Source organism: Oncorhynchus kisutch, linkage group LG8, assembly GCF_002021735.2.
Source record: "Oncorhynchus kisutch isolate 150728-3 linkage group LG8, Okis_V2, whole genome shotgun sequence".
NCBI classification, from domain to species: domain Eukaryota; kingdom Metazoa; phylum Chordata; class Actinopteri; order Salmoniformes; family Salmonidae; genus Oncorhynchus; species Oncorhynchus kisutch.
In genome coordinates, this window is record NC_034181.2 from 38,069,141 (window position 1) to 38,083,336 (window position 14,196).

A 14,196-nucleotide genomic window follows, 5' to 3' on the forward strand; every position below is an offset into this window, starting at 1 on the left:
CAAATCCACAAAATAAAAGAAACAACTTAAGAAATATCAGAACAAGATATGTCAGAGTCCGGAATATAAAATATATATGTATATAATGGTGCGTATGGACAGTATAAAAATATGAAAGGTGTGTACAACACTAATTATATAGGATTTACAGATGAAGTGGGTTGTATGTATGTAACATTATTAATGTGACCAGTGTTCAATCACTATGTACATAGGGCAGACACACTGAACATGATCAATCCCATATTGGTCTTCAACAGTCAGGCCAACCCAAGCTGTACTGTGCAGGTAAGCTATTGGTAGGCCCACTATTGAACAGATAAATTAGGCTGTCAACTGACTCAGAAATTCACAGGTTTCTGATGAATTATTTTCCTGTTCTGTTGGTTTTCTTCCTTTCATTGGTTAGCTGGGAAAGGCATTATCCTATTCATATTAATAACCGTGATAGTTGTTGCATCTTTAATCTCACCTCTTCCTCATTTTCAAATGGATATTTTCATCTCTGTCGATGAAACAGCTTGCATGTGCGGTGCACATTTTAGAAAGATGTTTCCCCCAAATTGCATTTTGGAACATAGGTGCGTAGGCCTACCACATTGTGCTTGCACATTGCTGTGCCTAAAATGTGAAGAAATTGTTTATCAACATTTTAAGCTAAACATTCTAGTCTGTTCCATTAGTCTGTCATCTTTTCTTTTGTTTGTAATGTACTTTTCATTACGCGTTGAACCGCAGTAAGACTAGCTGTCGGTTTGGAGCCGGCTAATGGGTATCCTAATAAATCAAAGCAAGCCTTATTAATTGATACAGCATATACCTCCACTACACTACATTGATATGCATCGTGGGGATTAAGATGTGAGTATACGCAATGATCACTGAAAAATAAGTGGGTATACCTGCATATACCCACCACTACACCACTGAGTGTGCCCCTGGTGGTGCGTTGGGCTGACTGCACCACCCTCTGGAGACGATACAGTCCCAACAGGACGCTCTCAGTTGTGCATTGTAGAAGTTTGTGAGGGTCTTCTTCGTCACACTGTCTGTGTGGATGGGCCATTTCAGGTTGTCAGTGCACACAGAGGAACTTGAATATTTTCGCCCTCTCCACTGCGACCCGTCGATGTGGATGGGGGCGTACTCTTTGCTGGCTCCCGAAGTCCACGATCAGCTCCTTAGTTTTGTTGACGTTGAGGAAGAGGTTCATGTCCTGGCACCACTCTGCCAGGGTCTTCTCCCTGTAGGCTGTCTGGTCATTGTTGGTAATCAGGCCTACCACTTGTTCGTCAGAAAACTTGACGATTGAGTTGGAGACGTGTGTGGCCACACAGTCATGGGTGAACAGGGAGTACAGGAGGGGGCTGAGCACGCTAGTACAGTATCAAATCACATTTATTTATAAAGCCCTTCTTACATCAGCTGATATCTCAAAGTGCTGTACAGAAAAACTCCATAAAAAGGCCAGAACCTAGGAAGAAACCTAGACAGGAACCAGGCTATGAGGGGTGGCCAGTCCTCTTCTGGCTGTGCCGGGTAGAGATTATAACAGAACATGGCCAAGATGTTCAAATGTTCATAGATGACAAACAGGGTCAAATAATAATAATCACAGTGGTTGCACAACAGGTCAGCACCTCAGGAGTAAATGTCAGTTGGCTTTTCGTAGCTGATCACATTCAGAGTATCTCTACTGCTCCTGCTGTCTCTAGAGAGTTGAAAACAGCAGGTCTAGGGACTGGGGACTGGGGACAACAAGGAGTCATCAGGCCAGGTAGTCCTGAGGCATGGTCCTCCGAGAGAGAGAAAGACAGAGAGAAAGAAAGAAAGAAAGAAAGAAAGAAAGAAAGGAGAAAAAGAGAGAGAGCATACTTAAATTCGCACAGGACACAGGATAAGACAGGATAAATACTCCAGATATAACAGACTGACCGTAGCCCCCCGACACATAAACTACTGCAGCATAAATACTGGAGGCTGAGACAGGAGGGGTCGGGAGACACTGTGGCCCCATCCGACGATACCACCGGACAGGGCAAAACAGGCAGGATATAACCCCACTCACTTTGCCAAAGCACAGCCCCCACACCACTAGTATATGTTCGTGACCACATCAAGGAAGGGATGAAAGAAGCAATTTAAAAAGTGTTCAAACAGGGCCTCGAATTCACCACCATGGTATCATCTTAGTAGTCTAAGAGGCTTCCTTTCCTCCTTTCCTTCCATTCATCTGCATGGATGTGGAAAACCAGGATGGGCGGAAGCAAAATTTAGGGAGCATCAAAACCACGATGAGTAAATTTACACTGACTGACTGATCAACACATAATATTGAGTAGTTATTTAGGATGTAAGGTGATTTGTAGATCATTCAGTCAGTCTCGACTAACCTTTAAAGTCAGCTGCAATGTCAAAAGAATCGCCTTTAAAGTAGGCAAGCCCTGGGCGTTCAATATTGCAGCCAACTGCCGACTGACTGATCTACAAAGAACCTTGCATCATAACTAACTACTTATTGTTATTTTCTAGATCAGTCAGTCACAATTGATCCATTATACATTCGTTTTGATCCATTCGAACACTGCCAAAGAGAGGAAGCCAATGTCGACTACTGGGTCACAGGGAGAATCTCAATTGCATTCCTTGATTCCTCCTCATTTTCTCTCCTCACCTCCTTCTCAAACCCCATTAGAAGGAGGTGAGGAGAGAGTATCCAAGGAATCAAGGAAATGCAATTGAGATTCTCCCACACTCCACAAGTCATCCTCATAGGTCACGTTCGAGAGGATCAAAACCTCAATGTATCATAGGTAAATTGTGAATGACTGACTATTCTACAAATAATAATGAGTTGTTATTTATGATGCAAGGTCATTTGTAGATCAGTTAGTCGGAGGCCATTGTAATCGGACATTGAACAAAGACATTGTAATCTTGTTTTTTAGTAGTAAAATTGTAAAAAATTGTCATCTGTCCTCATAGAGCTCCTTCACCCTCACTGATTGGTTCAATGTTCAATTAGTATCACCTGGCATCATTATAAAAATCCTTGACCTGAACATTATTGCATTATTTGGTCATCTTTCATTCATCAGGCATGGCTTTCTATCTGCTTCTGAGTATATCAATTTTGGAAATCTCAGGTGAGTAATGGGGCATGCTTGCGGTTGACGGCTTTCACCAATCCTTTATGCTTGTATCTAACTGTTTTTGACATTGGACTAAATCTGCCACCAGTAAGAATTTAGCTAGCTTCATAAAGTAGCCAATGTTGCTAATACATTTCGCTAACTATGTTATCAACACTGTTTGGAATTGTCAATAGATTTGTTGTCTTTGGTTCAGGTGAAAGGTCAGTACCCAACTTTAGTTAAAATTTAAAAAAATGTGAAGGCCTACCACATTGAAACTTCCCAGTCATAACTCTGAACTTCTGAACTCCAACAGCATTGAATGCCCAATAGTTGTACTAAAAAAACTGACTAGACCGCCCTCTACAATCCACATTGTTAATCACAGAATGATTACTCTTAATTCCTATGTGTATTTGTTCAGAATTCTCATATTTAAATTAATTTATTCTCTACTTCCAAATAGTTTTGAGTGTAGCTGTGCGGACTCCATTGAAATGCAACCTGGGCACCAAACCTTGCAAGGATGGATCTGAGTGTATTCTTTACCAGCATGTGTGTGACGGTGAAGTCGACTGTAGGGATGGCTCTGATGAGGAGGACTGCACTGTCACATGCACTAAAGGTTTCCACTCTATTTCCATTGCTTTCACCAATCTAGTGTTAGATCAGTGATTTCCTCAAGGAAGGATGGACTCCAGGGTCTTTAAATCAATAAAATCATCAGTTTCAGTTACATCTGTCCCTCCAACATTTTGAATCAGTGTTTCATCCATTCATTTAGGCCAGTTTCTGTGTGCCCATGGGAAGAAGTGCATTGACCAGAGGCAGGTGTGTGACGGGGTGGCCCAGTGTCAGGACCGTTCTGATGAGGTGGACTGCCTAGAGCACATGGAGGGCTGTGCCCACCACTGTGACAAGACCCGCTGCCTCCCTGACACCTTCCTTTGTGATGGAGAGAAGGACTGCCTGGATGGCACTGATGAGGCAGACTGTGGTAATGTCACTATTGCCTCTAGAGTTTTGCTTTAACATGGTCCTTATTACATCTTTCAACTTATGTAAACGCATGTAGATTTTTATTGCATCTTGTCCTTTGACACTGAAGTCAGTTTCACAATCTCCCCAGATTCAGACTCCGATGGTCACAAAAATCATCATGATGAAGTTTCTGAAAATGACTCAAGCAACTACAAAGGGATTACCACCATGTCTGCACCAGCACCCCTCAAATGTCCTTTTGGCACGAAACCATGTCAGGACAAGACTGCGTGTGTTCTTTACAGCCATGTGTGCGATGGAGATGCAGATTGTAAAGATGGCTCAGATGAGGAGACATGTTCATTAGAATGTGACAATGGTAAGAATCAGTGCATAGAAATGTGTCATTTTGAGAAGCATACTTCTCCCCTGTTTTATATTGTGTAAGACAATGCTACTCTAGTGCAGTGGTTCCCGCCCAGGGCTACTAGGATCCCTGGGTTTTACTTGGCCTATCCACAGGGGGTACTTCAAGACTAATGAGTCCGTAGGCCTACTGGTAAAATGCACATGAGGGGGTACTTCAGGCAGAGAAATTCAGTCGGTGGTACAGTAACCGCAGAAGGTGGGAACCAGTTCATCTTGTGTAATACATGCTTACTGTAGCAACAGTTTGAACTAGCTAGCATATTTGCATTCACTCAAATACCAATAGACCATACACACACAGAACATAGTTGCATGTTTAGAGTTCCATCTTGAAAATATTCCTCACAGGTCACCATTTCGTTGTTGACTGCTCTTAAACTGTGCTGTATGTTCAGGCCAGTTTCAGTGTGCCCATGGTAAGAAGTGTATTGACCAGAGGCAGGTGTGTGACGGGGTGGCCCAGTGTCAGGACCGTTCTGATGAGATACACTGCCTGAAGCCCATGGAGGGCTGTGCTCACCACTGTGACAACAAGACCCGTTGCCTCCCTGACACCTTCCTCTGTGATGGAGAGAGGGACTGCCTGGACGGCACCGACGAGGCCAACTGTGGTAATGCCCCCCCCCCACTGTCACACTTGCCGCTTGAGTTTTGCTAAAAAAAGTCATTAATCTTTATACAAGTTGCATTATAATTTATTGCCTTTGTCCTTTGATACTAAAGTCAATATTTCATCCTTAGATTCAGACTCCACTGATGATCATAAAAATCATCGCTATTTTGTTGCTGAAGATTATGACGGCAACAACGAAGGGAATGCCACCTCGATGTCTGCACCAGCACCCCTCAAGTGTACTTTTGGCACTAAACCATGCAAGAACAATATTGAGTGTGTGCTTTACAGCCATGTGTGTGATGGAGAGGCAGATTGTAAAGATGGCTCCGATGAGGAATTGTGTTCATTAGAATGTGGAAGTGGTAAGAATCAGTCAACTTAAAAATACAAATTGTAGTTTGACATTTTGAAAAGCATATTCCTCCCCCTGCTTTTATTGTTCTGTACATGACAATACTGCTCTCTAGTGTAATGCATGTTTACTGTAACCTTTAACTAGCTGGAATTCACTCAAATACCAATAGAACATATACACACAGAATATAGTTGCATGTTTAATCTTAAAAATATTCCTCACAGGTCACCATTTCATTGTTATTGACTGCTCTTAAACTGCTGTATGTTCAGGCCAGTTTCAGTGTGCCCATGGGAAGAAGTGCATTGACCAGAGGCAGGTGTGTGACGGGGTGGCCCAGTGTCAGGACCGTTCTGATGAGATACACTGCCTGAAGCCCATGGAAGGCTGTGCTCACCACTGTGACAACAAGACCCGCTGCCTCCCTGACACCTTCCTCTGTGATGGAGAGAGGGACTGCCTGGACGGCACCGACGAGGCCAACTGTGGTTTGTTCCATTTCCAAGGGACCACTAAACTGTTAAGCAGAACTGTGGCCATGTTGAATCTGTCAAATCTTGTCCAAACTTCTTGATTTTTAGAGGAAGTTCAATTTAAGAAATTTCCGATTGGTCCCCTTTACCCATAGCTGATGAGAGCTGCAGCAGTGGGGAGTTCCGTTGCACCAGTGGTCAGTGTGTATCTATAAGCATGCGCTGCGACGGGCATCCTGACTGTTGGGACCACTCTGACGAGGAGAGCTGCCACAAGCCCCCCCAGTGCACCACCAACCGCCGCTGCCCACAAAGCCAGGAGTGTCTGCTGGAGGAGTGGGTCTGTGATGGGGAGCAGGACTGTAAAGATGGCTCTGATGAAGAGGTGGGAATATTTGGCCTGGTTGCAAGTCTGTTTCGTATGACTATTCCATAAGGAGTTGGCAGAAACTATCAGGCAGGATGGCTAATATTAGATTAGTAGGATGTAGAATTGAGTTATTTTAATGGGTTACAGCCTTACTACTCAATTGCTTTTGAATGACTTAGGATAGCCTCACTCCACCTGAGCTTGCGCGGCTGTTCGCTATACGATAGCGCAGTGGTAATTATGAGGCTAGTAGCTAATGTGCTTTTACTTCGTGATGTGACTCAACTTGAGTATAATACGGTATATTGAATTCTTCCAGAATTGCGAGATGGTCCAATTGAAGTGTGGGGAGTTCCAGTGGGCCTGTACATCAAAGAGCCAATGTGTTCCCAAAGCATGGAGATGTGATGGAACAAAGGACTGTGCTGACGAAAGTGACGAGGCAGGATGTGCGTAACGAGAAACTTATTCCAGCTGTGTATGATTTGTTAGTTACTGGATTATGTTGAAACTGAATTTGTAATACAAAATGAATAAGCCTTTCAATTATTTCGATTATTTTTTTATTTTTACAAATGTCTAACTTGGTTGTTTTTGTACATTTGTTAATAGGTGGCCAGGTGGCAACATGCCCCTCTCACCAGTTCCAGTGTGCTAGTACGTCAGAGTGTTTGGACATGGCCCTGGTGTGTAACTCAGTCAGAAATTGTGCTGATGGTTCTGATGAGGGTGGCGACTGCAAAACCACGTGTCCAGACAAAGCCATATGTGTCCAAAACTGCTACAGCACACCACAGGGAACAGTGAGTAATGGGGAAATGCTCTTAAGTGAAAACAAATATTTATCTGCTTCTCATTGTGTTTGACCACCTCTACCGATTCCGTTTCTCTCCCATAAAGAGGTGTGGGTGTAAGGCTGGTTACCAGCTCAACGAGGATGCAGTGTCCTGTGGTGATATTGATGAGTGTGTAGGTGGTAGACAAGGTGTTTGCAGCCACTCATGCGTAAACACTCAGGGCTCCTTCCACTGTCACTGCAACCCTGGTTACCTGCTGGAATCTGATGGCCGCCACTGCAAGATCATGGGTAAAATTTGTGAAATATCATGGAAATTCCCTTTGCTTGATTTTTATTTTTTAAATTAGGAATGAATGTACAGGACAGTGAACTGACTTTGGGAATGCAAGATATGTTGGCTGAAGTACTCATGTCACACAGTAGGTCTATACCAACCCACTTTCTTTTCCCACAGGTGAGCCTTATCTTCTGGCCTCTGTGCAGACAGACCTGTTCCTTGTTGGGCTGAGAAGCAGTAGTCTGTATGTCCTGGTGTCCTCTGCTAAGAAAGCCATCCTGTCTGTGGACTATGACTGGAGGGATCAGAGGGTGTTCTGGGTCAGCCTGGATTCAGAGAGCATAAAGTGGTCCTCTCTAGACCAAAAAAAACAAGGAACTCTTTTCAAAGGTTAGTATTATGGTTAAACTAAGCATAACGATTGAGGCTGTAAATAGACCTGTTTTCCACAGTGGTAAGTTTTGTTAAATCTTAAACAATTTTGATCTCTACAGGCATCAAATCTGACTGCATTGCTGTTGACTGGATAGGGAGAAACATGTACTGGATTGATGGCATTGGAGGTGGTCGGATTATTGCTATTGGATTAAACTCAACCATTACAAGCGCTCTGGATCTCACTGTCATTCTTGACAAGGAATTTGGACAACTTCTCTATCTGGCACTCCTGCCACAGAAGGGGCAAGTATATTTTGTAGTTGTGACTGAACAGCACCCACACAAACGTTCTAGTGCTTTTATGTGTTTGGAGAGGTGATTTTCACTAAATTAATACATGCTGCTAAACAATCTTGATCAGGGTCTTGAGTTGGCTTCCACTGAACTGCTGTCCTATTGTAGGCTCATGTTATTTAATGATTTATGTGTTTATTTTCAGTAATCAACAATAACATTGATTTGGATTTCATTGCAGGCTCCTGTTCTGGTCGGAGATTAGTAACGAGGCAAAGATTGAGCGGGCCGGAATGGATGGGTCTGAGAGGAGAGTGGTGGTCAGTCACAGCCTCAGCTGGCCAGGCAGTCTGGCTGTGGACCCAATAGGAGAGCGGCTCTACTGGACGGACAAGAAGCTTGGGTGCATTGGCTCAGCCACCCTGGATGGCGGGGACGTCAAGGTACTACAAATGGATCGGTGTTTGCATAGGACTAGATCAGACTTGTACTTTAAATGAAATCCTACCAGAGTTGGATAACTTACTAAAGCCATATTTCAATGTCCGTTATCTCTTCCATTCCCTCATGAAGATTCTGCAGTTGCTGGAGACCACCAACCCATTCTCGGTCACAGTTTTCAATGACCTGCTCTACTGGTCAGACACCAAGAGGGGAACTATTCAAGGGGCTAATAAAATCACTGGAAAGAACTGCAAAGTTCTACTCAAACGACCTGCACAAGCTTTTGGACTCAAAGCAAGTATCTTTTTCCCAAATGTTAATGTGTAAATTGTAAAATTTTCATTTCACCTAAATAAGATGGCAATCTCATGGGTTTCCTGTAATTGCACAAAGAACATGTTTGTATTAAATGTGTGTGTAATTTGCATGTATCTGGGGATGCAGGTCATTCATCCACTGCTGCAAACAAGCACTGATAGTCCCTGTGAGAAACTTCATTGCTCTCACCTGTGTGTATTGGCCCCCGGCCCCAAAGGGGTCTGCAAGTGTCCCTCTGGTCTGCTCCTAGCAGAGGATGGCCTCAACTGCTCCAACCTGGTCAACTCTGCCTTCCTCTTGGTGTTGTCTCCAACAGTTGTCACACAGGTAGGACTCTGCCAACTCAGGTTTACCCACTTCACTTGATACTGCACAATATTCAATGCCACTAGCTACATGTTAATGAATCGAAGTCCCTGTCCTCTAAAATGAAAAGCTCTTAAGAATGCCTGGTCTCATAAGCTCTCAGTAATAACCTGTACTTTGAGTCGAGCCCAATTGGCTTTGCGTGCTACTTTTGTGCAGTTATTCAGGAGTAAATGACAAACTTCTCCACCATGTACTTAGACATATGCATGTGTGTCTCTAGATCTACCTGCAGACCATGCTCAGTGCTGTGGGCCTGAAGACCTGGCCTGAGCACCTCTCTCTACCTCTCGCCAATGTCAATGAGGCAGCCATTTTGGATTACACCCTACGAGACAAGATGTTGTACCTGGCTGACTCCGGCCATTCCTCTGTAGGCCTCTTCAAGCTGAAAGAGACCAGCTTGGTGCCTCGCGGCCAGTTCCTGCAACTTAAAGGGGACACTGTCACAGCCCTGGCTCTAGACTGGATAACCCTCAACGTGTACTGGAGTAGCACCAAACAGTCACGCCTGCAGGTCACCTCTTCCAATGGGGAACACACTGCTGTGTTAATTGATGATATTGGAAGTCTGGAGTCCATAGCTCTTCACCCACTTAGTGGAAGACTCTGTTTTGCCAAGCAGGGGGAAAGTGCTCATGTGGAGTGTGCTCACATGGACGGGGGGAAGCGAGCGCAGGTTTGGAAGGATGCTGTGCAGCCCACCTCCCTGACTTTCTCCAATGATGGTGGGGAGATTTACTGGGCTGACATCGGTGAGGAACCATTGTTATACAATACAAACCTTCACTTTAAGTCCATCTATAGGTGGTGATGGAATACTTGGATTTTATGTTTCAGGCGCTGGGGTGATCGGCTCTGTCAGAGTTGATGGTTCTGGATACATTGCGTTTACAACTGGGGATGGCCTGATTGCATTTGCTCTCAGCAACAGCATGCTCCTCTGGGTGACAGACCGTGGTAATGTAGCTGATTCTTTCTTAACACCGCTGCCATCCCCAGTACTCAGTGCCACATTACTGTAGCCAGGAGATGGCTCTGATACTTTAATCTAAGGATAATGGTTCTCTCACCATGGTTTTGGATTCATTGCTGTTGAATGTTTCAGACACGACCCAAGTTTGGTATAGAGATGACCAACTGATCAAGACACTTTGGTTTGAGGTCAACACTGAAGTTGTCAGTTTGAAGGCCTACAGCAAGTCCAGCCAGATGGGTAAGAAAGGCCACAACAGTTGCACACTACTCTATTTATTGAGACTCTTCACATTTTACTCTTCCTCATACACTTATTTCTAGGCTTCAACTTCTGCTCTGATGGGAATGGAGACTGCAGTCACTTCTGTCTGGCTGTCCCTGGTGGTAGGACATGTAGGTGTGCCCATGGCCATCGACCAGTCAATGCTACACACTGCGCCCTAGACCAGCACTGCCCAGCTGGTAGTAGACCCTGTCTGGATGGGCACACATGCCTCCCCCTGGAGAAGTTCTGTGATGGGCATCCTGAATGCCTTGACACCTCAGATGAGAATTGTGAGATTTTCATTAGCAATGCCTGAAATTAAAAATCTTAGCTGTAACCTGAAGTGTTTTTAATACACGCTTTTATTTAATTCAGTTGTGTAGTGTTAAGGCAAATGTGCAGCTCTTGGGGTTCCCAGGACCATGATTTGCTGTCATAACCTAACCTCAATTGAATACAAAACAAGTCTGGTTCTCCACCAGGTGTCCATCTCAAAGGGCAGTCTGAAGTCCAGTCCAAAGCTCCAACCCTGCCTCCAAGCCCCAGCATTCCCACATCTGCAGATCTTGGCTCTACCACCTCTCTGGACAACAGTGGGCTGGTGAGAAACCTGGATGTCAAGCAGCAGTGTAGTGAGAAGCGCTGTAATGGGAATGGGGAGTGTGTGGAGACCAATGGGGGCACCTCCTGTGCCTGTGGTCAAGGCTACAGTGGAGACTCCTGCCAAGACCAGCTCGCCAACACCATGCAAGGCCCACTAATCTATGGGGCCGTTGGCCTCTGTGCTGCGATTGTAGTTATCAGTGTCCTCGTTGCCGTGGTCAGGAGGAAGACTGCAAACGCAAGGTACGCCATCCCAACTGCTTGTGTGGCTCCATCGTTTAGTTTAACATGTCAATCTACTAGGTTGCTGGTGTTTAGAATGCTTTCTAATGTGAGCTGTTTGTCAATAGATTGACCCTATTCACTTTTCCATTCCTAGGCGAGCCAGCCCTGTGGTAAAGCAGACCAGTATGACTGACTTGGCGAAACATGGAGATTCTCCCTCTACACAACATTCACCTGACGACACTAACTTTTCAGAGGTACAGTAGGTTTTATATTGTATTTCAAAGCAAATGAACTTCAAGGTTTGCCTAATACAATTTTGTTTTATTTCACAGGAAGTGGCATCATCTGTGGCGTAACTAATTAAACAGCATATTTTTTTCCCCTAATCAATAAAGATGTTGCATTTTCTATGGGCTTTTTCTTTCTTGATACACATTTCTAATCTATTTGGATCTATGGGGATTAACTTGTGTAAAGCTACGCAACTGTGGATTTGAGATGTGAATCACACCTTCTTGGATTCAGATTATAGTCCTTCAAGCAATGAAACTAACTCATTTGGTTCTGACCACATTGTATATTGACTTTTTGACATTGCAAGTATTTAAATTATAAAACGAGTGCTTATGATTCTGAAAAGTTATATGCAGTGGTGGAGAAAGTACTCCATTGTTTTACTTGAGTAAAAGTTTATTTTATTTAACTAGGTAGGCAAGTTGAACAAGTTCTCATTTACAATTGCAACCTGGCCAAGAAAGCAAAGCAGTTTGACACACGGTTACACAGTAAAACAAAGTCAATAATACAGTAGGAAAATAAGTCTATGCAAGTGAGATGGGAGGTAAAGGCAAAAAAGCCATGGTGGCAAAGTAAATACAATATAGCAAGTTAAACACGACTGGTAGATTTGCAGTAGAAGGAAAAATAATGGGGTGCAAAATAAATACAGTAAGGGGACGAGGTAGTTTGGGCTAAATTAAAGCTGGGCTATGTGCAGTAATCTGTGAGCTGCTTTGACAGCTGGTGCTTAAAGCTAGTGAGGGAGATGAGTGCTTCCAGTTTCAGAGATGTTGTTCGTTCCAGTCATTAGCAGCAGAGAACTGGAAGGAGAGGTGGCCAAAGGAATAATTAATTTTGGGGGTGACCGAGATGCGTGCTGCTATGGTGACCAGCGAGCTGAGAAGGGGAGACATTATCTAGCAGGGTCTTGTAGATGACCTGGAACCAGTGGGTTTGAAGCGAGGGCCAGCCAACGAGAGCGTACAGGTCGCAGTGGTGGGTTGTGTGTGTCTATGGGGCTTTGACAAAACGGCTGTGACTGCATCCAATTTATTGAGTAGGGTATTGGAGGCTATTTTGTAAATTACATCATTGAGGATCGGTAGGATGGTCAGTTTGGCAGCATGAGTGAAGGATGCTTTGTTGTGAAATAGGAAGCCAATTCTATATTTAACTTTGGATTGGAGATGTGAGTCTGGAAGGAGAGTTAGTCTAACCAGACACCTAGAATATGTGGACAATTACCTAAAGTCAGAACTGTCCAGAGTAGTGATGCTGGACGGGGGGGGCAGGTGTGGGCAGAGATCGGTTGAAGAGCATGCATTTAGTTTTACTTGTATTTAAGAGCAGTTGGAGGCCACGGAAAGAGATGTATGGCATTAACTTGTCTGGAGGGTTGTTAACAGTGTCCAGAGGGGCCAGAAGTATACAGAATGGTGTCTGCGTAGAGGTGGATCAAACTCACCAGCAGCACGGGCATCATTGATGTATACAGAGAAGAGTTGAACCCTGAGGCACTCCCATAGACTGCCTGGTCAACAGACCTTCCGATTTGACACTGACTTCTATCAGAGAAGTAGTTGGTGAACCAGGCGACGCAATCATTTGAGAAACGAAGGCTATCGAGTCTACCAATGACGATGTGGTGATTGACAGAGTCAAGCCTTGGCCAGGTCAATGAATACGTCTGCACAGTTTCTTATCGATGGCGGACAAGATATCGTTTAGGACCTTGAGCATGGCTGAGGTGCACCCATGACCAGATTGCAACGCGAAGAAGTTATGGTGGGATTTGAAATGGTCGGTAATCTGTTTGTCTTTGCTTTCAAAGACCTTTAAAGGTAGGATAGATATTGGTCTGTAGCAGTGTGGGTCAATGTTCCGCAGCTGCTTTCCAGTCTTTGGGAATCTCAGGTGACACGAGAGGTTGAACAGGCTAGTAATGGGGGTTGCAACAATTTCGGCAGAATTTTAGAAAGGGTCCAGATTGTCTAGCGTTGGCTGATTTGTAGGGGTCCAGATTTTGGCGCTCTCTCAGAACATTAGCTGACTGGATTTGGGAGAAGAAATTAGGAAGGCTTGGGCAAGTTGCTGTGGGGGGTGCAGTGCTGTTGACAGGGGTAGCCAGGTGGAAAGCATGGCCAGCTGTAGGAAAATGCTTATTGAAATTCTCAAATGTAGTGTATCAGTGACAGTGTTTCCTATCCTCAGTGCAGTGGGCAGCTGGGAGGAGATGTTCTTCTCCATGCACTTTAGTGTCCCAGAACTTTTGAGTTTGTTGCAGGAAGCAAATTTCTGTAAAGCCAAGGCTAGCTTTTTCAAACTGCCTGTATATTGGTTTTTAGCTTCCCTGAAAAGTTGCATATCACGGGCTGTTCGATGCTAATGCAGAACGCCATAGGATGTTTTTGTCAAGGGCAGTCAGGTCTGGTGAGAACCAAGGGCTATATCTGTTCCTGGTTCAACATTTTAAGTCATCAAGGAAAATACTACCTGAGTAAGTGGTTTTAAATGTACTATCAACTTCATCAAATGTAAATTTATTTAAAATATGTATGATGTAAAAAATGACATTGTCCTTTAGGAATGTAGTGGGTACATAGTACTTT

At 44.2% G+C, this 14,196-nt stretch overlaps 1 protein-coding gene across 2 annotated transcripts; it reads left to right on the forward strand.

Annotated features, from left to right (window-relative positions):
- Positions 1-3,035: 3,035 nt before the first annotated feature.
- Positions 3,036-11,716, forward strand: LOC109895714 (low-density lipoprotein receptor-related protein 4). Of its 2 annotated transcripts, XM_020489637.2 has the most exons (23): positions 3,036-3,146; positions 3,601-3,759; positions 3,919-4,131; positions 4,264-4,494; positions 4,940-5,155; positions 5,286-5,522; positions 5,788-6,003; positions 6,144-6,373; positions 6,678-6,807; positions 6,971-7,161; positions 7,259-7,445; positions 7,612-7,824; positions 7,929-8,115; positions 8,348-8,549; positions 8,680-8,844; positions 8,995-9,195; positions 9,458-9,989; positions 10,075-10,194; positions 10,343-10,450; positions 10,534-10,767; positions 10,960-11,323; positions 11,460-11,562; positions 11,641-11,716. In XM_020489637.2, the coding sequence occupies exons 1-23, from the start codon at positions 3,101-3,103 to the stop codon at positions 11,662-11,664; spliced, it is 4,509 nt and encodes a 1,502-aa protein (XP_020345226.1). In that variant the 5' UTR covers positions 3,036-3,100; the 3' UTR covers positions 11,665-11,716. The 2 variants fall into 2 exon arrangements, with proteins under 2 accessions (XP_020345226.1, XP_031686144.1); XM_031830284.1 differs by lacking the exons at positions 5,286-5,522; positions 5,788-6,003.
- Positions 11,717-14,196: the final 2,480 nt, after the last annotated feature.